Consider the following 23,521-nt stretch of genomic DNA (forward strand, 5'->3'; position numbering starts at 1 on the left):
AGAGTAGTTAAGTCAGTGACCAGAGGGAACCTTGAAAGAAGAATCTGTCTGATCCACCAAGAAGACCTATTTCTCTTTCTCTTGAATTGAGGAGGGGGTGGGTTTCCAGATAAATTGTATTCTGTGTTGGACAAGCTGCAGCATGAATTTCAGGCAGAAAAGAGAACATAATTATTTATACAGTGAAAATGGCAGGGCATTAAAAGCCATCTGCCATTTTGATCTGCCAACAGAGCATCTTCCATATTGAAGCAATTAAGGGGGGAAAAAGTTCCACGGAAATCTGTTTGGCTATCTTTGAATTATAAAAGTGAAAAACCAGAAGCATATTTAGATGATTTTTGGTGATGCTCATCAAAAAAAGAACTGTCCTTAGTTTAGACCAAAAAGTGGGGGTTGCGGGGGAGGGGGAAGAGGAAAGAAAGAAAGATGTTTGCCAATTGGTCTAATCAGGGTCAATCTGTCTTGGCTATCTTTCCTTACACAGCCAAGCCTGCTTTCCATACAAACTCTTCTTTGTTCTCTTTGTTTTTTGTTTTTTTTTATTTTTTAGCAGTTCAAACTTAACTCTGAATGTATCAGGTATCAGAGCTCATTTGATCTATAACTTGGCCCATATTAGATAATACACTTGCGAAATAAATACATTTGAAAGTCACTTCTTCCTGGATCCAAACCTTAGATGTCCAATATAACTTTGTGGAATAATAAATAATGAAAGGATGGATGGATGGATGATGTGGTATTGGCTCCTACAGAACATTCCAACACCAAAAGATGGGTTGTCTTTTGCAGCCTGAAGCTTATCTCATAACATAATCATTTTTCCACAGTAATAACTAATCCCTGAAATGTCTGAAGCACATTACATGTCTTTCCATCTACTCTTTCACTTTAATTCCTGCATTCAGTTAACCCATTTTTCTTAAGTTTTGGGGTACTGCCCCCACAGAGCTCATATTCTAATGGGAGACAGACAGGGAAATGTATGCTTAGAACGCAGAGTGATAGGAAAAATACTAGAGGTTAGTGCAGTGTTCCTGGTGCACAGAGGACGTAGCATCCAAATGGGCTAGGGATGTCCAGCAAAGCTTCCCCTAAGAGACTTCATCTATGGTGAGACTTGAAAGAGGTGGTATAATAGGCAGTGGGGGTACATTTTCCACAGAACAAAAGCATGGACATGTGAGAGCATGGCATATTTGGGAAACTAAAGGTGGTTTGAAGTTTCTGGAGCCTACGTTTTAAGGTAGCAAGAGAAAGGAGATAATAGATGCAACGTTTATGGGAGGTAGGTCATATCATTTCTTGCTCACTAGGCTATAAAGTTTCAGTTAAATCCACCAGAAATGGAGACCCATAGAATAATTTTAAGAAGAAAGACATTATCAGTAAGGGCTGAGTTAATGGGGGGCAAGACTAGAGTCAGACAGCCTGTTTGGAGGCCATCATGATAGCTACAGCTCCTCTGCAGGTAGGTCATGAAATAGTCACTATCAAAATTAGCTGTGCTTTCACAATATAACTAACTTTGCTGCATGTGCTTTTGGGAATTTCCTGACATCTGGGACTATCTGCTAAAGCCAATATTTAATCTTTAGCTCTTGCTCTTTTCTCTATATTTTATCATTGTTTAGAATAAGAGGTTTGGAACTTTAAAATATGAGGTTCAGTATCAGGATATGTCAATTTAATTTATTGAGTCATTAGGTCAAGGGTCAAAATCATACTATCTCTTTGTTAGAATCCAAAAATCGTGATTAAAAATTGAACATCCATTTTTAAAAATAAAATGCTAATGGAAAGGAAACTTCCTAAAATACACACACACCCTAACATAAATCTTAATTTTAATCTTCTTAATTTTAATCTAACAACCAATATTATGCTTAATGATGAAACTCTAGATGTAATATCCCCATTAAAGTAACAAGTAAAGCCATTATTATTGCTATTATCTAACATATAAAATGCAAATCTATGCAATTTGTAAAAAAAAACAAATATTAAAAAAAGAATGAAGCAAATTATTATTATTTAATTTTTATGTAGCTGTCTCCCTAGAAAACCTAAGAAAATAAGCTTAGAAGTTATATCACTTTAGAACAATGTCCAATAATAAATGAACTAACTAAAAGAGCTATAGTTTATACTAAAAATTGTCACTTAGAAAATATACATAATTTAAAAATCTACCTCATAATAGTATCTAAAATATAAAGTAGCTAGCCATTAACTTAGTAAGAAATGCATAGAACAAAAATGAAGAAAACTATAAAACATTCCTGATGGTAATAAAAAGAGAACTGAATCAGTGGAAAGTCAGATCATGCTTCTAGATAGGAAGAATATTTTAAAATTCTTAGTTGTTAAATTAATCCATAAATTTAAGGTAAACTCAATAAAATTCATGAAGATACTTATCAGGCACCTGAAAAATAATTCCAAATTATACCTGGAGGAGCAAAGAAACCAAAAGCTAAGAAAGAGTAATAAAATGAAAATAATGTAGACAAAACCCTTGTCAGATTTTAACACACATATTATACGTGTGCAACCGTTAAAGAAAAATATGATACTATCATGAGAATAAATAGAATAGGGAGAGTTGATAGTCCAAAAAAATAAAATCTAATAGTATGTGATGTAGGTGAAAATAAGGATGGCATTGCAAAGCAATTGGAAATGACCATTTCTTAAATGATATTTAGGAAATGGCCAACAAAGGGAGCCTGTGTATTTATTTCACATGGATAAATGATTGAAATGGGAGACATGATATATAAGAAGATAAGCTAGGTGAATATTGATATCACTTTTCCATGAGGAAAGTCTTGCTAAGAATAATTTTAAGCAGAAAAACTGATACAAAAAGTACAACATCTATACTTTAGAACATAGCATAATGAGGATTGAAAGGACATTGAAACATTGCAGAAATCTATGCAATAGGTATGATAAGTCACAAGTTAACAGCATTAAAAGATGAAGAGACTTTATAAATCAATTGCAAATTGATGAATATACAATTCAAAAACTGGGTAAAGGACATGAGTAGCCGATTTATAAAGCAAAAAAAAGAATCAGGGAATTCCCTGGTGGTCCAGTGGTTAGGGCTCTGGGCTTTGACTGCAAGGGGCACGGGTTCGATCCCTAGTCAGGGAACTAAAATCCCACATGCCATGTGGCCGAAAAAAAGAAAAAAAAAATTTTGTACTTCCCTGATGGCGCAGTGGTTAAGAATCTGCCTGCAAATGTGGGGACATGGGTTCAATCCTTGGTACCGGAAGATCCCACATGCCACGGAGCAACTAAGCCCATGTGCCACAGCTCCTGAGCCTGTGCTCCAGAGCCCTCGAGCCACAACTACTGAGCCCGTGTGCTGCAACTACTGAAGCCCGTGGCCTAGAGCCCATGTTCTGCAACAAGAGAGGCCACCGCAGCGAGAAGCCCACGTGCTCCAATGAAGAGTAGCCCCTGCTCACTGCAACTAGAGAAAGCCCACGCACAGCAACGAAGACCCAACGCAGCCAAAATAAATAAATAAATAAATAAATAAATAAATAAAAGCAAAAAATAAAAAGAGCTTCAATTAAAAAAAAAGAATACTTATTTAAAAAATCCTAACTTTACTAGTAATTGAAAATTTTAAATGTGATATGTGATTATAATTCACTTATCAATTTGTGAATCATTTAAAAAGAATAATAGTATCTAGAGTTGGCTTGAATGTGAGGAAATGGGAGCTTACCTATTTTGCTGATGCAATTATAAATTGGTATAATATTTCTGATAGGCAATTTGTCAATTAAGTATCAAAAACTTCTGATACAGTAATTCCACTCTAGGAATCTATCCTAAAAGAATAATTAGATATTTGGCAAAGGTGTGTGAAATCAACGTACTTACACAACAATAGTCAACTGATATCATATACCCTTGTAATGAAGTTAGGAGGATATTTAGGGGAAAAAAATGTTGACATAAGTATACTGATGCTGAAAAATGCATATCATGTATTATTATGCAGGGAAAAAAGCGGACATTATTTTATGGTTGCCTTTTTTAAAGATCAAAATATATGCCGGGCTTCCCTGGTGGCGCAGTGGTTGAGAGTCTGCCTGCCGATGCAGGGGACGCGGGTTCGTGCCCTGGTCCGGGAAGATCCCACATGCCGCGGAGCGGCTCGGCCCGTGAGCCATGGCCGCTGAGCCTGCGCGTCCGGAGCCTCTGCTCCGCAACGGAGAGGCCACAACAGTGAGAGGCCTGCATACCGCAAAAAAAAAAAAAAAAATATATATATATATGTATATATATATATATATATATATATATATATGCCAAGAAAAAGTCTGGAAGGCTATAAAAATTAGCAGTGATTATTTCTGGATAGTATATTAAGTTATTTTATTATTTCTAATTTTATTTCTGCTTGTTTGTATTTTATAATTTTCCTACAAGGAATATGTATTAATTATGCAGTAGAAGAAACTTACAAAATTCCTTGCAAATATATTTTACAATTACTATGGCTGTGATTAAAATTAAACTTGAAGTACAGTTTGTCCTTTTCTATTCACTTTCCCTGGAATACTAGATCGATGAATTTATTTTAGATTTTTTCTCTTCTGAAGATTGTTGTTATTTGATTATGGGGTAAACAACGATTTTTAAAGAAAATAATTAATTAGAAAAGACACAAGCTCTATATTCATAATATATAAAGTGTTACTACATGAGACAGAACCCTTCAAACACTCAAACATTTTAGTTCAATTCACTTATTGCTAGAGTGACCTTGGGCAAGTCTCTGAATCTTCTGATGTTTCATATTCTTTCCTCATCTAGGAAATGGGGATAAAAATATCCAACATGCCTACCCTCTAGGGCTGTTTACCCCTAGGGCTGTTTAGGAACTAAGTGGAACAATGGCCATTAGCAGGTTTTATAATCCAATGAAGAACTACATAAATGAGATGGGCTCTTCTCAGTATTTTTTTCTTTGCACTTTTCTTATTCATTACATGTTCCTTATTTTTTTTAAAGATGCCAGAAGTCTAATATTTTCAAAGTAAATGCATCTCAAAGCCTGGGTGGATCAGCTCTTCATTTCCCCAAACAGCACCACTCTTGATATTATTAGCCCCAGATGGACTCAAATGTTGAAGAGTTATCCAGTGTTCTACTTTCCTGCTGCCTGCTGAGTTGTCTTTGAAGCTCGGGCTGTAGAACGGAGTAAGATAAAAATGAAATAAAAGGCTTGTGTGTATTAAGATGGCTTTCCCTCATATTTTTAAAGAGGCCAAACGCTTATGCCGAGTTTAGGCAAACACAATCCTGATTATTTACATGGCATAATGGAAGTAAGCACTCAAGGAGAGAGAAATCTGATGCTTTTACTCAGCATGCTGTAAACCATTATCTCATGTTTTCTGTGGAAAACAGTCTCAGCTGGGAAATTTGGTAACTCAGTAGGCTATTAATAGGATGTAGAATGTGATTACTCTTTTTGGATCACTTCAATATGTAATTACTTTTAGGATCTGGTAGAAAGAAACTCTATTAAATGATAATTATAGGACTGTATTTGCTTTAAAGTTCTGTAATAGCTCTAAACATGGGACTTTTCATTAACTGTTTGCCATAGTTAATAAAGTCATTTTTCTTAAAAAGTAGCAATTCCCTGCAAAAGTGGTAGCTCCACAAAGGATTAGTTTCTTATAGGAAAGGGCAGGGGAAACAAATTGTGCAGTAGGTTGGCTTCTCCATGGTAATATAATCTCCTTGAAAATATAGATGGCATTCCGAAGTACTGTGACAAAGTGAAATATTTATAAGTCCCTAGAGAACAATAGGTCTTAGTATAATATTTTCAGAGGGTAAACAGCAACTAAATATTATTGCACACATAAAAAGAAGACAAGGCAGGTGATGGAGGCAAAGTTGGCAAAGAAAAGCCTAGAAACACCAGCTGTTTTAGGAGGTGTCCAGCGATAAACAGGGTTATTGCCAGGAATACATCCAGCAATTAGACCTCAAATGTAAATTGGGGATTATATGAACACATAGATATAAGGATCATAATGAAAAGCTCAAATCAGTCCAAGAAATAATAATAAAGTATGCCAGGTCATATCCCCCCAAATCCAAGGAGCATGGGGCACAGTGGTTTAGGCTGCAACCTCTAGCCTCTGAATGTCCAGGTTTAAAATCTAGGTCTCGCTCTCACATGGCTGATTTACTTAATGGCCTGTCCCTCATTTTCCTCATCTTCAAAATGGGAATGATAATAATAATCCTCACCTATGATGCTGTTGAGAGAATTAAATAAAGTATGGGAAGGATCTTGGCACGGTGTTTAGAACATAGTTACTGGTATGTGAAATATAGATAACACTGATAATGGTGATGGGGAAAGTAACATTACTTATTAGATTAATTTAAGATCCTATAAACCTGATCTCAGTCATCAAGAAAGCAATATATCTATAACCTCGTACATAGCTAGCACGTGTCTAATGAAAACATGTGTTCAGAAGGACCACATTTTATTCCTATGTCAAATCATGGCATTTGTCTTCCTGTTTTTATAGACCTGCATTGTCACAGGCTTATAGGAACAGGTGCAGGCCAAAAGAGTCTTGCCAGGAGTCAAGAAATTTATTTTTTGATCTTGGCTCTGCTATACACTTTGTCAAGGGACTGCATCAGTTTGGGCCTATACTACAACAACAACAAAAAACAACTACTTCGAATAATTTCCAAGTCTAGAACCTCCTTGATTAATGAAATGAGAAGTAGAAATTGCATCAAATTTTGCATGTTTACAGTGGAGAACAATGCTTTATTCATGCCCTTCAGGCAGTAATTCCATAACTACCTTTAGGTATCAACCACATTGCATTAAAACTATGCTGGGAAGGGAAGGACAGCTGAAAGATTACATTACCTTACAAGGTTGAACTGATCTCTTTTAACGCTTTACTTAATATCAATATTCATAAAGCCATGCTTCCCCCTAAGGATGTATCAACCTCTTAAAAAAAGATAAATGAAATTGTTTGCGTATTGACCCTGTAAGCCCCCCCACTTGGTTTTCGCACTGCTTCGTGAATATCAAAGCCAACAACAACAAAAAACGTAAAATAAAATTAGACTCACTTATTCCTATGCACCAAGAGAGCCCATATCTCAAAATGAAGGTGGCATTATTATTTTTTGTTTGTTCTTCAACAGAAAGGCATTATTAAGATTAGGGGAAATACTTGTGCTCTGCAATATAAAAGCCATTTATTTTCCATTTCTACTTCTCTGAATGCACAGGAACCTTGGTACGAACCTCTGTTGTCTCTGACTGTGAAATTTGGATTGTGAATGATTTCAGGGGGTAGACTGAAGATAAATCTTGGTCCATTGGCTGTGTCATCCTTGTCATCTGCACTAATTGTAACAATTGGCTGAAAGAGAAAGGTGGCCCATAAATAAATCATGCTGACATTGGCACATCGTTCATTCAAAAATTCCTGGCTGGCTGAGAAGCCTGATTTTAATTAGAGAACATAGCTCCAGAGCTAAACCAGGGCTCTGAAGCCTTCTTGGGCAGTGGGAAGGATCTCCAGGTGATGCTCTCAAAACCAAACTCTGTTTCTAAATGCTTTTTCATAGCCAAGGCAGAGCAGCGTTACCTGGTTAGAAAGTGGCTTGGTCTGGTCACTCTCACAGATGAAGCCTTCATAAGGGGCAGCAAACTTGGGAGCATTGTCGTTGACATCAAGGACCCTAATGGCCACAGGGACTTTGGCTTCCTGATGCCGGTTGTCTGAAAGGAGAGAATTGAGACAGTAAACATGTGCAAGGGAGGAATCCATGTTGGTCCAAGGTTACTCTTGGGAAAAAGTGAGCTCCAGCCACTCATTCAGGCCCTGCAGGGAAAGGCACTGTTGGCACAAAAATCATCTAAAATCCAAAGTATGCCAAATCCAGTGTGAGGGGGATGTCCTAGAATAAAGGTCGACATTAGACCAGTAAGAAATAAACCACTTTTCCCTTTCTGTTGAGGTTTAATTCTAAAGGCTTATAATGGAGACTGTCCCCCTCAGAGTGTAGTCCACAACAGCAGTTCTCAAAGTGGGATCCCCAGAGGAGCATCAAACAGTTTGGGAATTTGTTGGAAGTGAAAATTCTCAAACCCAACCCAAGACCTGAGTTAGAGGCTCTGAGAGTGGGATCCAGAAATCTTTGTTACAACAAGCCTTTCATGCTAATCCATTGCATGATCAAGTTTGCAAACCACCGGTCTATAGGTAAAAAAGAACCCACAGATCTTGGCTCTAAGGATTCTGCTGCTCTGGGTTTAAACAAAACTGAGGATAAAGTGGGGAATCTTTCAGCGGTGGTTAAGAGTTTCAAGCTGCTACAGACTATCAGCTCATGTGCCAAGTCTGTACCCAGTTCTGCCAAAGAAAATGAAAACATCTCTATTTGCTTATATGTCTCCCTAGATAGACAACCAAAAATAAATTTTAAAGATTGAAAAATATGTTTAAGACTAAAAAAAAAAATTGTTCTATCTCAGCTGTTATTTTCCAGAATATATAGAAAGTCTCAAGGAATAATACTTGGTGAAGTAGAATCAAAACCCTTAGGATAATACTTACGGATTTCTGCTGCAAAAACTGATATATTGAGCCAGGCAGTTTCTTCTCTATCCAAAGGTTTTGTAGTTTTAATAAAACCATCCTCTGGATTAATAGTGAAAAACCTGTCCAGGTCAGTGTGACGATCGATTGAATACCTAAGCAGAATGCAAATGAGGCAATTAGACCAAGACATTCCAAGCAGCTTAATATTTGAATATTTTCTCCATGCTATATTTAAAGCAACTTTTTCAGTGAATTGCTTGAGCTAGGTTTTCTTTTTAATCAAATTTACTTTTCAAACTTCTTACATGAATCTTTTATAGAAATCACTTTGCAACATTGGAATTCTTTATTCAGGACAATGAATGAAAGAGCTGTTTAGCATATTTGATTGAGAAATGGAATAATATGTTGCATATCTGATTGAAAAATGGAATTAGCATGCTGCATATTTCTTCATATTTACTACAATCACCCACCATCTGAATTTATGAACCTGCATTTGGGAAGTGGGTCTGCCTTGCTTCCAAAGTACTCAGAAAGTCACAAGTGTACGGAACACTTGCCAGATTTCTGCATATGAAATATTAAATGGTCTTAAGTTATCATCAAAGATCATTTACGGTACTGAAAAATCAGTTTTCTCCTTACTTAAGGGAAAATGGTAACTATATTTTGAGTAAATTTATTCAATTTATTTGGTTTTAGGGGTTCTCGGGTAGCTTGGTTCTGAATTCCATTGTGACATACGCAAAGCGGGCTTGGCCATTCATTTGTAGAGCATTCTCCCCACACTTTAATGACCCCAGGCTGAGCCTAACAGCATAGTTGGAAGGTTTCAGCTACTCCTGTCCACTAAAACATTTGCTTTTTTCTAACAAAAGACAAAAAATTTCCAGAATATTATGGGGCAAGGTGAGGTAGAAGATGGGTCAAGAGGAGTGGTGTAGTAAGGTAAAATAACTTGCCCAGGATAAAGTTCTGGAGACCTGGCTTTAATAAGTGTTGACAGTTGTCCCATGGCATCCATGGGGGATTGGATCCAGGACACCTGAGGATACCAAAACCCATGGATACTCAAGTCTCATATAAAATGGTGTAATATTTGCATATAACCTACACATATCCTCCTGTACACTTTATTTTTATCTCTATTTTTTTGCGGTACACGGGCCTCTCACTGTTGTGGCCTCTCCTGTTGTGGAGCACAGGCTCCGGACGCGCAGGCTCAGCGGCCATGGCTCACGGGCCTAGCCGCTCTGCGGCATGTGGGATCCTCCCGGACCAGGGCACGAACCCGTGTCCCCTGCATCGGCAGGCGGACTCTCAACCACTGCGCCACCAGGGAAGCCCCCTCCTGTACACTTTAAATCATCTATAGATTACTAAAATACATAATGCAATGTAAATGCCATGTAAATAGTTGCTGGTGTGCCACAAATTCAAGTTTTGCTTTTTGGAACTTTCTGGACTTTTTTTCCCCAAATATTTTGGACATGTGGTTGGTCGAATCCATTGACATGGAACCCATCAATGCAGAATGCATGGATACAGAAGGCCAACTGTACATATGTCTGAAGGCATTCATTGAGGGCCATAAAACCAAAGAATATTAGAGAATATTAGCAAAGACCATGGATGTCACAGAGTTTAATCTCTTCAATTTACAAATGGTAGGATTTGCAAATGGTCTATTATCTCGCTTCTGGGGGAGCCAATATTAGAACCTGGATCTTCCAGTTCTAGATCATGTTCTTTCCAAGGGGGAGGAATTTAGTGCAGAGCAGCACTTCGCAATATAGAAAACATGAGCTCATCCATGATATCGATGCCTTCACAGCTCCCTATGAGAATGGAATGATGAGTCCCCTTCCCCAGTGAGGAAAGAGGAGATAAACTATCACACACCTCATAAATGTCAGTAGAGGCTCAGTGACTAAACGCTCAGCAGAGCTCTATGTGAAAATAAAGAGAAAAAAATAGAATATTTTTTCCCTGCCACTAGGGAGTTTACTATCTAGTTGACATGACAAGACAGGCTCACAGGAAGAATGATAATTAACAAGTATTATTCTATAGAAGTGAAGCGTATGGATTTTAGTTTTGTAAAGTCCTAGGTACAAGTTCATGCTTAGCTACATATATGCTGAGTGATACTGGAAAAGCCACTTAAGTTCTTTGAATTTCAGCTTACTTATCACTTAAACTAGAATATTAATAGTAACCTAACTTTTAGGTTATCAGTGAGAATTACATAAAATGATAGATGTTGAAGATGCATAACCTAGTGCCTCACAGATAGTAAACAGAACAACAAATATAGCTGCTCTGATTTTTGTTGTTGTCGCTGCTATTACACACTGTGGATAGATCAAATGTCAGTCTACAGAGTATGACTTTCATACTATAGCCAGTGAAAAATCATGAAAGGCTTTTGATCAGAGGAACAAATAAACTAATTCAGACTATCAGGGTGATGAATAAGATAGGGTGGGCAAGGTGGTCTGAGCTAGTGAGAGTGGAGGAAGGAACAGAGGAAACTTAAGGAGGTGATGTATTGATAGTTTTTAAGGAGTGAGGTGATGAGAGAGTGAGGTATAGAAGCGACAGAGGGAATGGAAGACTGTGATAAAGACAGAACCAGTGGGACTCAGTTGATATTTGGAGATCTGTGGGAGGCTGGGAGAGTCCTTGAGAGTTTCTAGCCTGAGTGTCGCAGAGAGGGAGACATTGGGAAATACAAAGTCAACTTACCAGGAAGGAGAGGTTGAATTTCCACTAGGGCTATGCTGCCACACCAGGAGAGCAAGATTCAACTTTATCAGAGGTTTCACAAAGTCAGGGGTATAGTCGGTCTTTATTTTTTTAAGTATGTCACAAGAAGTATAGGCTCAAAAATATGTTTTTAATGAATGAGCCGGTGAAGGAAAAAGGAAGTGGGTAAAAATGCAGAGCAGACAGCAGAACAAGTACAGAATTAGAATCAGGGAGAAAGATCAGCCTAGAGGCAGAAAATTTAGAGCATTAACTCAATTCAATTAGTAGCATGGACGGAAACTCTATAGATAAGTGCACACAGAGAAAGTCTGAAGTGAAAGGCTGAGTGTCAGGGAGCCCCCAGTGCCTGGACTGGGATCTCAGACTACTGAAGACACCAGGTATGTCTGAGGCATGAAGAGGTTACTGCCAATGAAGCTAAGAGGAAAGAATATTTCAGGAAGGCAATGGTAAACGAAAAGGTCTCTGATGCTAGAGTCTGAGAAGAAAGCTGCAAACATTTCGAAGCAGCTAAGAGTTTGGCTGACACTATAAGGCCCTCCTACCCATATGTTTAAGGACACAAATGTCCTTAAAGGTGACGATAAGCACTCAGGAAAGTAGGTAGTCTGGCTAGGAGACCCACTGAATAAAAACCTTTAAATGTTATTCTATGAATTGTTTGGCAGTTCTAAGAATGAGGACCTGAGTGAGTGAGGGGAGTTGGTTCAAGGGCCATAGTGAGCATCTTTGGATAATTATAGACATGAAAAATGGCTCCATGCACAGAATAGCTTCCAATGAAAATATGACCCAAATAACCAATCACAGATGTGGATCCTTGGAGATAACGAGGTGTCAAGGAAATGAGCAGCTGTTCCATGTGTTTTTATATCATCTCTCTTCTAAAAAGCTGCTAATGCACCTTGATATTCTAGGCTAAAGTTAACTCATTTAAAATTCACACCATGAACATTTTTGAGTAGTTTAAAGGTGTTACCAAGCTCCTCAGTCGTTACCTGATGTATCTTCTTGCACAGAGAGCACGGTACTCAAACCTTCCTGGGAAATCTTTCCGTCAGTGGCTGCCCAGCGAGAGTAAACAGCTCATAGTGGACTCAAGGCAGCTCTGGACTAAAATCCAGTCTCCAATACTGACTGTTCATGTGACTTTGGGTAATTCACATCATCTCTTTGAGCCTCAGTATTTCCATCTATTGGACCCTAACGTGATCACAGCCTCAAGGGTGTCTGAGGATTAACTTAAATAACTTAGTGCAGGGTTGTCTGGGGCCAAGAAGATGCTCAATAAAGGGTAATTTCCTTCCTTTCTCACCAAAGGGGCAATGTTCAAAGACTTGAAGGCAACTGAACAACATTTACATTTGGGACTTCCTTCTGCTCTGTCAGCATTTTCTTTGGTATAAATAGAAAAACTCCATTGTCCATGGCAATTTTTTTCATACTCAGATCTATTTACTTTTCTTCCCAGCTTTATTGAAATATGATTGACAATAAAAAAGTCTGTATTTAATGTGTACAACATGATGTTTTAATATAAGTATACCTTGTGTAATGATTACCGTAATCAAGCTAATTAACATAGCCACTGCCTCACACAGCAACCATTTCCTCTGTGTGTGTGTGTGTGTGTGTGTGTGTGTGTGTGTGTGTGGTGAGAACACTTAAGATCTACCCTCTTTGCAAATTTCAAGTCTACAGTACATTATTATTAACTATAGTTACCATGCTGACCAATATCTCCTCATTTTCCCCACTCCCTAGCCCCTGGCAACCAGTGTTCCACTCTCTGTTTCTATAAATCAGACTTTTTTAGATTCCACATATGAGTGATATGCTATATTTGTCTTTCTGAGTCTGGCTTATTTCATTTAGCACAGTATCCTCCAAATTCACATATGTTATCAACAATGGCAGGATTTTTTTTTTCAGGCTAAATAATAGTCTGTTTTATATATATAATATACACATATATATGTGTGTGTGTGTGTATATATATATATATATATATATATATATCTCACTATTTCTTAATCCATTCATCTGTCGACGAACATTTAGATCGTTTCCGTATCTTGGCTATTGTGAATAATGCTGCATTGAACACGAGAGTGCAGATACGTGTTCAAGATGCAGCCATTATGGAAAGCAGTATAGAGATTCCTCAAAATGTAGATGGAGGCTGGATTTGTTCTGTGGGCTGTAGCTTATTAACCCCTGACCTAGACAGACACATCCCTGGCCCTCTTTGACCGTGCCAGGGACAACACAGTGTAAGCTGTCATTGTGATGTATGGTGAGAGCTGTGAGGTGGAAGCCGCATTTGATCCATCTTAGGGTGCCCTGGAAGAATTCCTAGAGGAGGTGACACCTAAGTGGAGGTGGGAAAAATGAGTACCATGTAGCAAGTTGGAAAGGATGAGAGTGAGATCTCCAACCAGAAGGAAGAACACACAAAGGTCAGGAATTAGAAGGGGACAGGAAGTAGCCCAGTCTAGCTGCAACTGAGAGTCTGATGAGAAGGGAGAGTAAGACAAAAAGCAGGAGACCAGCAGGACACAGCAGGAACTGGGGGGGAGGGGCTCGAAGAAGAGCCTTAAGCCAAGTAAGAGAATTGAGACTATTTTGGAGTAGGGGACAATGGGAAACAATTTGATCAGTGATTATTTTTGTCATTGTTGCTGTTTAACTGAAGTGTGATGTGATGTTTGGATGTGCATTTTAAAACAATCAGTCTGGCTACAGGATGATGGAAAGGTAGGTGGGAGATCGGGGGCAGGGGGACCATGAGGAGGCCGAGGAAGGAATCTAGGCAAGAAGGGAATTAGGGGAGTGGCCATGGAAAAATAAACACCTGCTAGAATCCAGTCCAGGGCAGGTTTCAGCCAACTTTACATTTCTGCCCTATATGGACATGCCTTGAACCTGTGACTCAAGCCTCCTTATCAGCCTCTTTCTCATCACCCTCTCATCTTCATCATCAATCTCATTGGTCATTAGCTCAGGTTGGGGAGCAGGGGAGGCAGGGTTCTGAATGGCTTTTCTAGCTTTCTTGTCTAAGTCACAAAAGTATATTTGTGATAATAAAAGCATCCTAAATTTGAGGGGCACTTTGTTATCTCTTCAAAGTGCTCAGCAGATAGATAGACAGGGCTTGCCTTCTGAGCCTCCTGTTCACTGTCTGTGTCTCTTTGGTTAAGTCACTTTGCCCTGCAGAGCCCCAATTTCCTCTTAATTTAAGAGATAATAATTCCTAGAAAATAACGTTGAGGGGATAAATTGGATTATATATCTGATACCCCTAGTGCAGTAACTGGAGCATAGGAAGGTGTTCAATAAATTAGAATTACTGTTATTATTTCACAATCATTATTTATACTTCACCACAGTTCTCTGAGACAGGCAAAGCTTAGCGTTACATCACCTAGTATACATTGGGAAATCTGCTCCAGAAATCCTGGAGCTTGAACAAGTCTATCCAAAGAGTTGGTGCAGAGGTGGAGTAGAACTCATGTCTTCTAAGTCTTCATCTTGTTTACACTGAATGATATCTTGGACCTTTTCTGAGACGGAAGGACCTGGTTCCTATAGGGATTTCCTAAAATCTCTTGCCTCTGGAATTGCCCATCCAGGCTTTAAAAATAAATTTCTCTGTACCTTATCGGGCTATTGGCAGCATCAGGGTCTTTGGCATGCACTCTCCCCACCACAGTGCCAGCAGCTGCATTTTCTTGGACTTCATGGATATAACTCGGGGCCAAGAACATGGGGGGCTCATCAGCATCTTCCACTGCAATCTTGACCGTCACGGTGTCTTTGAAAGGCCCGTTGCTGATGAATTTGGGGTCGATGTGCACGTTGGCTGCCTCTACCTTCAAGCTGTATGCTCTTTTGGTTTCAAAATCTACAGGCTGGCAAGAAAGAAGAGAAGATTGACAACCAATTCCTTGAAAGAATAATGGAAAAGAAAAACCTGATTGTTTTATAGGGCACCATGAATAGTTGTTCAAAGAGAGAAAATCAGTGTTTATTCAATATCCAGTTACCTGAGCCATTTGGTTAGAAAATCAGACAAATCAATTGCTGAAACTTGGAATGTGCTTAATGGGTAATTCTAGGAGCATGACAGACACAGAAGGACCACATCATCAAAAGTGAACCACATTCTATGAACACACTAAGGCTGCCCAATTCAGTCACTAAAATCATTTAAGGAAAGGAATTAAGACATTACAAAAATAAATGTTATAGCCCATTCTGAAAAGTACTAAGAATCTTGGTAATAAAAATAGTCAATGAATTTCAGGCAAAGAAAAAGCAATGTCTTGTTAGATGACTGCTCCCCTCCACACATACACACTTCTGGCTTAATCATATTGATAGTCTCATTTTTAAAGTTTCTGACCATGTAGCATTTCTCAAAGTCTGGGACCCTTACCAGCAGTGACCCATACACTGACTTAAGGTGGTTTATGGGTAATTTTGCGTGGGTGGGTTTTTTGAATGACATTATCCTAATTACTGATCCTATTATTTCTTTTCCAATTCTTCCATTCCCAAACACGTCAAGGATATCTCAGTATACTGCTAACTTTTAACATTCCTGTTACGCTTCCTGATCTCCCTTTCAGGAGACTATGATATAACTCTCTAGCTAGAATGTAATGACATCGTTTTGTTTTGACTGCATTCATTTTTAGGTTACCTCCTACTTATGGCAAGTGATATAGTACAGTGTGAATACTTCCCCATTAAAAGAATACATATATGTAAAAAAAGTCCATTTAAAGAAAAACTATTATAAACAATATAGATTTTACACAGACGTGAAAAAATATTAAGAAGCAGCATTTGAATGGCTGTCATTATTAAGAAATTGATGGTAAGCACTCCCTAAATCTGAAGGAGACAAGGTTCTGTGAATCAATCAGTAAAGGGTGAAAAGTAAAATTACAGAAGAGAAACAAGCCTTCCTGCCTAGGAAACAGAACTTTCTAATTAGCACTCTGGATGATACTGAACTCCCAAATGTTTGGAAAGAGTTGGGTCTTTTAAGGCTAGCATCTGCCTGCCATGTTGTCATCATCTGCCTGGTATTATTTTGAATGGGCATATAATCATAGGGCTTAGTCCTAACCTAATTCTCCAGCACTCTAAACTAAGGATTATTCCAGTTTCAGGAAGGTTAAACGCATTCAACACCCTTGACACTTTTTCCATCATTTTTCCACCCCCACCTTCCCAGAGTCAGAGAACACTCCCTTTTCCTGAAGCAAAATGTGTCACCAGCTGCTCCGTCATTCCGAACTCAGCAGCATCTTTGTCCTTCACTGGGTTACTGAGCAGCAGAAAGAAATGATATTTATAGGCTGAAGGTATGAGACTGCTGCAATTCCTCAAAAATCTCTGCGATTATTAGACAAAATTAAAACATGAATATGATATTCTGAGACCAGGTAAGAAGAAATTTTCTGATCTCAGATAGCCTGTTGATTCTCCTAGAACAGAAAGTTTTGAACTTGGTTTAGACAGATACCTAAGGACCCAGAGCATTGTTTCCACTGGAAAGCCTTGTTGTTGTTGAAGCCAGTATAGTCATGCTGCAGTTTGACTGATACTTTTTGAATCTCAAGTGAAGGTCCCCAGATCTTTGCAAGTGTTTGTCTGTTTCCTAGTTTGGTGAGATTTTACTGTCTTCTGGTGCTCATCCCAGGCTTGTGAAGTCCTCCCCATCTCCCCCAGACAGATTTGTGTGGCCCCTTAGTTGCCCATCTGCAGTCCCTCATCCCCCACCCCAGCTAGGTGAGGAGCATCCCAAAGGACTCTACTGAGTCTTGTTGATCTTTGCCTCCCCAATGCCCAGTAATGACCATACCAAGTGATCACATGTACCAATCATTGCGACTGAATGGGAAGCAGAGTTGATGGATGGACAACATTTAAGCATTTGCCTACAGTTTATTCCCTGCCTCCTTCCAAAAGGGATTTAAGGTAGTTTCCCATGTGAACCTTTATATCCATGTTATGAGTAGTTGAAATAAAGCTAAATGAGGCAACATACTACATAAGCCATAAAAATCTCAATACCCCTGAGTTTACTAATCCTACCTCTAAAAATTCTTCCTGGGGGATTAAATCAACAGAAAACCCAAACAAACAATATTCAAAAATGCATGATGTGGGCTTCCCTGGTGGCACAGTGGTTGAGAGTCCGCCTGCTGATGCAGGGGACACGGGTTCGTGCCCCGGTCCGGGAAGATCCCACATACCGCGGAGCGGCTGGGCCCGTGAGCCATGGCCGCTGAGCCTGCGCGTCCGGAGCCTGTTACTCCGCAACGGGAGAGGCCACAGCAGTGAGAGGCCCGTGTATGGCAAAAAAAAAAAAACCCAGCATGATGTTTAGATATCATAGAGGGGTTATATTTAATCATGGGAAACATACACACAAAACACCAAATCCAACTGTGAGATTTTATTAAGGAAATAATGGTCCATCAATAGGATGGGATGTTATGTAGTCATTAAAAATAATTATGTATATTATATAGCAGCATGTAAAATGTTTATGATGTGCCATTAAGTTAACAAATCAGATCACCCTATGACTGCAACTGTTTTAAATGTTACATATCCACATCTATATACATGTGGACAGGGAATATAAAGAAATAATCAGGCATAAAATTGGCTTTATTAAAATTATTAATTAAAAAATATTTTAAACGCCTTCTAATGCTGTTCTCACACTGCTTTACAGGCAGTTTATTTGTTTGAAAGTAAATACCTCAGAAACTGTGCCAGGATCTCTCAGTGATAATTGGAGTCCCACTCGGTCAAAGGTGCTGCACGATTGGATTTTCCTCCCCAAGTCTACCAAGCCACCTACAAGTCTCATCTTTGTTTTGCTAACCACACAGAGATTGTCTCAGTATCCTGAAGGCAGCTTCTCTCTCTCATGCACCATTATAATCCTGACACCTACTGTGTCTGACACAGAGTACTCAAGAAATATTTACTGCTTTCTAAGCTATTCAATAAATGAATGACGCTAGCTCCTAAATAACTCTTGAATTCTTCACCTTTACCTCTTCTGCCTTCTTCAGGTCTTTGTAATTCCTCCCTTGCATTCCAACAAGATTTCTTCAACTGGTCCCACTCTATCCATCTCAAAACGCTCAAGACTGAACTTATTCAAGTTTCTTAACTGTGTCCTATTTCCCTCAACACCGGTCCTTCATGAGCTCATTTTCTCTGACCTTCCTCTCCTTATCTATCTGGTAATTTCCTATTCATCTATGAAGGCTCAGCTCTAGAACTGCCCCCCGTAAGCAGTCATTCATGACCCATAGTCACAGATCTTATCATACTTTATCACAGTTGCTTCTCAGCTGGGGAGTGATTTTGCTGTACCTCACCCCAGGTATGTTAGGGAATGTCTAGAGCTATTTTTAGTATCACAACTGGTGGGGCTGGATGTGTGCTTACTGACATCTAGTGAGGAGAGGCCAGGAATGTTGCTAATCACCATACAATGCACAGCCCTGCCCCTACAGCAGAGAATTCTCTGTCCTGAAATGTTAATAGTGTCAAGGCTGGGAAAACCCCCTCTATGTTATTTGTCTTTTCGCTTTTAACTGTCCTGTTAAATTGTGATCTTCTTGTGACCAGGACTTTGTTTCTTCAGTTTTAGATGTCCAGCCTCTCACAAAGGGTGTGCCTGACAAATAATAATAACTCAATAACTCTTGGTAGAAAAAGGTTGAATGAATTAAGGAATAAGTGAAAAAACTATATTAAAAATATTTTTAAAAGACAAAAATATTTTCACGGATCTCTATCTTTTTATATTATTAAATCATATATATAATAATTTCTATAAGGATCCATCATTTTACTCTATTAAATTCACCTCTCAATATTTTTTCCTGCTGGACAGTTGGAACTTTGTGTTATAAGCTTAAGCAAACGTTCTTTTACAAATTAAAGAACATCTTACTCTGTTTTAAACCTAAACATCAGTGCTTTATAGAAGATTATTCCTTTGCCTGGAAGAAACACATTGAATTGGGGGAAAATGTGCAAATTAATCATATGCAGAGAGCTCACGTGCGATGTGTTAGTTCCATGGGGTGATTTACATGTTTCAGATTTTAGAGACACAGTGTGTGTTTATACCCTGAATACCTTGAAAACAGGTGACAACCTAAGCATAACCAACTACCCAATTACTTGAACAGCAAAGGATGGGAAGTCACTGCTCATATGTCAGTGGCAAACAGGAGGGATAGAAATGTTAACTAACAAAGCCAGTTGACAGCTCTATGCTACACATAGTCACACAGCTACTTTTCCAAAGGAGAAACCAGAAGTGATTACCCCAGCCCCTTGTGGCTGGTGATTAGGCTTCTGTGGCTACACCATTCATCATCACTAATGTTGACTTTTCCAAGTATCCAGAGTTCACCCCGACTTCCATATTCTTCTATGACAGAGTCACTTCTACTTTCTCTTTGTTTGGGTCCCCTCATATTTCCCCCAAACCTAAAAATGCTTCCTTATGTTGTGAAAAGTCGGCTTCCTAGAACACCTCTCTCCCTGCTCTCCTTACCGAAAGATTCCTCCCAGGCATCTCCCTCTACCCCACCCTTGCCTCCTCTCCAGCTACTGGCCTCTTTATTGATTCTTCAAATTAATTTTTTTTATCAGTGTTCCAGGCCAATCTTTTCCATCACACCAAGGAGCTTCATATTCATGTTACAAAACCAAGTTGAAAATGAATACTTGATTAAAACCAAGGTAATCCCATCATCCAATTCAGATTTAATACTCCATATACTTTGATGATGGAGAAGTGTTGATTTCTCAAGTGGTAAATCAGGGGTAAAACCGTTTTAGAATATACTGTAACTGTTTCTTTACCTGAAAGTGAATCAAATCTGGCTCTCTTCTATAACCCCTTTCTGGTCTGTCTATTTGCAAAATGTCTTGAGTGGGAAGATGTTCTAGAATACACCAAGTTTGAATTCCATGTCTTTAAATTACTAGCTGTGTGATTACAACCGGGTCAAATTATTTAATCTGTCTGAGCCCCAGTCTCCTCACAATTAAACTGAGGTATCATTGCTGACTGGGATAATAACATCTACTTTATATGATTTTTATCATGTAAAATAAATGAATGCTTATAAGAGGCTCAGGCTTTGGCCAATATTTAGAACTGAGTAAATGTTAGATTTTTTTTAAACCAAACAAGAACAAGCAATAATCTCATTTTTGTAGTGAATTAATCTCAGGGACACATTTTTAGCAACAATTTAGCTGACTATGAGGGAAGGCCCATTATTATTGCTTCTCAGGTTCAATTTTGAGGGAAAATCAAGCAGAGGTTTGGTTTAAGTTTCATAGAAGGCCCAGCAATGTAATGGACCTTGGATGTTTGAGGTAAGAAAAGTTCCAAAGAGCCTATATTAACAGACTCAGCTTGGCAGAGCTAAAGAGGGAACTTCCATGTATGCTCAGGGCTGTCTGTCCAAAATCTAGATTTATCTAGCTATCTTTCTTTCCATGGGGAAACTGTGCCAAGTCACTTAAGAACTAACCAGCAATCTCAGGGCAGGTATTATCACTCCCCCCTTTTTTTTTTTCCAGTTTTATTGAGATATAATTTACATACAGCACTGTCTAAGTTTAAGGTGTATAGCATAACAATTGGACTTTCATACATCAGGAAATTATTACCACAATAAGTTTAGTGAACATTCATCATCTCATATAGATACAAAAGAAAAAGAATTTCCTTTTGATGAGCTCTCTAAGGATTCACTCTCTGAACAACTTTCATATATAACATACAACAGTGTTAATTATATTAATCACAGTGTACATTGGATCCCTAGACTTATTTATCTTAAAACTGGAAGTCTGTGCCTTTTGACCCCCTTCATCCAACTTCCCCTCCCCCCACCCCCCACTCTGGCAACCACATATCTGATCTCTTTTTCCATGAGTCTATTTGTTTGCTTGTTTTTGAAGTATAATTGACCTACAATACCATCTTAGTTCCTGGTGCACAACATAGTGATTTGATATTTCTATATATTTAAAAATGGTAAGTCTAGTTGTCATCTGTCACCATACCAAGATATTACATTATTATTGACTATACTCCCCAAATCATACAAAAACTAACCATCAAACTCAGACAGGCATCATTGGCCCCTTCTGCCAGCTTCCTCTGGAATACAGTTCTGTTTTCTCCCCAAAGCTCAGAGTTTAACTGCAGAGTCAGGTCCAGCCCTCAGTTGTCCATATTCTCCTTTCTTTAGCCTTCAACTCCCTGTTTCCAGCAGCGGTGCCTTGGCAAGGCAGGCCACAGCACTGCCACATCTGATTCCTCACCCTAACTCACCTTTTTCAGTTTCACCACACCCTCCTGTGTTTCATAGTCCGTTGTGATGTCAAACAATTCCATCCCATCTCCATCAACAATATTGTATGTGACTAAGCCATTTTCTCCAATGTCTGGGTCTTTAGCCTTCACTCTTCCCACTTCCTCCCCGGGTACAGCTGCTTCTGACACAGACATCTGGTATACGCCTAGAAGAAGAAGACATCTATTTTTATTTTCCCTTTTATTTGGCAGCTGTAAGACTTTAGATTTCATTGAATCTCAATAAATTTCTCAAAGGGTTTGACATTGAACTTTCTATTGATTGAAAACATGAAAGAAGTGAATGGATGGGAGAAAGATCCCACATGGCTTGCTTGTCAAAGAAATGTTTTCTGCAAAGGATGATGAAACAATATCAGGGTCCAGGGTGGTAGGGTGGGGTCACCCGTCACATGTGAGAGAGGAAAACAATGCCCAGTTACATTTCCCATCAGGAACTGATGGAGAGCCATGTATATCTTCACACATTCAAAAAAATCAAAACTTCTTTTTACGTCTTTGGAATGGTCTGTAAGTTAATTCTAAGGCTCACATGTGGCACTGCCAGGTGCCCAGAAAAAGAACACCCTTCCCTGTTTAAAAGCCTTCCGTAGCTCCATATTTATTTTAAAATCAAATGCAAGTTGTATCCTTCATGGTCATGATCCTTCCAGCTGTATATCTGACTCTTCTTACTTTACCTCCTTCACCATTTGATTAACTGATACCTTATATGGAAAAGCTTCTCACTGGGCCAGACAAATCATGTGAATACCTGGGGATAAAAATTATAAACAAAGCAAACAGCAAATTGCAGAAACCCCTGAAGTGGGAACACAGTGAATACATACAGAACAGCAAGACCACAAGTGTGACTGCAGCCTTCTGGTAGGAGGTAAGGGTATATAGGGAGGCTGGGGCCCAACTGTGCACAGAGGGCATTGCAGGAGATGGAAAAGACTTCAGGTTTTCCTTAAACTTGGTGGGAAGCCACTGAAAGGTTTTCAGTAGAGAAGTGAGATTGGAGATAATCTTATTTGCATTATCACAATTCAGAAATACTCTCTGCGAAACAACGTAGAGAAGCAAGGGTTGGAAACCTGGCCTCTACCACTTTTAAGCCAAGTGGTCTTGGGCAAGTTACTTAAGCTCTTTAAGCTTTAGTTTCCCCTTATGTGGATTTTATCAGTTCTAATACTCTGTCTGCATTTATCTATTGGGTTGGCCAGAAAGTTTGTTTGGGTTTTTCCATAACATCTTTTAGAAAAATCTGAATGAACTTTTTGGCCAACCCAATATATTGTTTGGCTGTGAATACTTTCGGTTCAGACCCATATTTAACTTAAACACACCATGCCCTCCATGATAGAGGACAAGTAGGAGGTGGGAGTCTCTGCAGATAATTACCAATTTACATGAAGGTTTAGAAAAACCTACTCCCAGTCTTCGTCAAGTTCATAGCTGTAAACCTGGTATCTTCACAGTAGTGATGCAACTTTACTCTATGATTGTATGTGAGCAAGGGCATTAATCACTATCTGCCAATAGTCCTGCATGGCCTTTTGCATCCAGCATACCAGCCAGCTTTAGAGTGGATAACGGAGCATGCAGTTTCTTAAGGCTTTACGCTTATTGGAGATGCTGAACCTGGTGGCTGACCAGGCAAGGCAGTCTT

At 38.9% G+C, this 23,521-nt stretch overlaps 1 protein-coding gene across 3 annotated transcripts in view; it reads right to left on the bottom strand.

Annotated features, from left to right (window-relative positions):
* Nucleotides 1-23,521, bottom strand: part of CDH11 (cadherin 11) — a 145,826-nt gene that overhangs the window by 13,248 nt on the left and 109,057 nt on the right. For all 3 annotated transcript variants that reach the window (XM_030863776.2, XM_060288882.2, XM_060288881.1), the window contains exons 7-11: nucleotides 21,826-22,013; nucleotides 15,075-15,328; nucleotides 8,658-8,794; nucleotides 7,686-7,819; nucleotides 7,340-7,457 (exon numbers count right to left, since the gene is read on the bottom strand). In XM_030863776.2, coding sequence (XP_030719636.1) covers nucleotides 7,340-7,457; nucleotides 7,686-7,819; nucleotides 8,658-8,794; nucleotides 15,075-15,328; nucleotides 21,826-22,013 — 831 coding nt within the window. The remainder of the gene's footprint in view (nucleotides 1-7,339; nucleotides 7,458-7,685; nucleotides 7,820-8,657; nucleotides 8,795-15,074; nucleotides 15,329-21,825; nucleotides 22,014-23,521) is intronic.

This window comes from Globicephala melas, chromosome 19, assembly GCF_963455315.2.
Source record: "Globicephala melas chromosome 19, mGloMel1.2, whole genome shotgun sequence".
NCBI lineage: Eukaryota > Metazoa > Chordata > Mammalia > Artiodactyla > Delphinidae > Globicephala > Globicephala melas.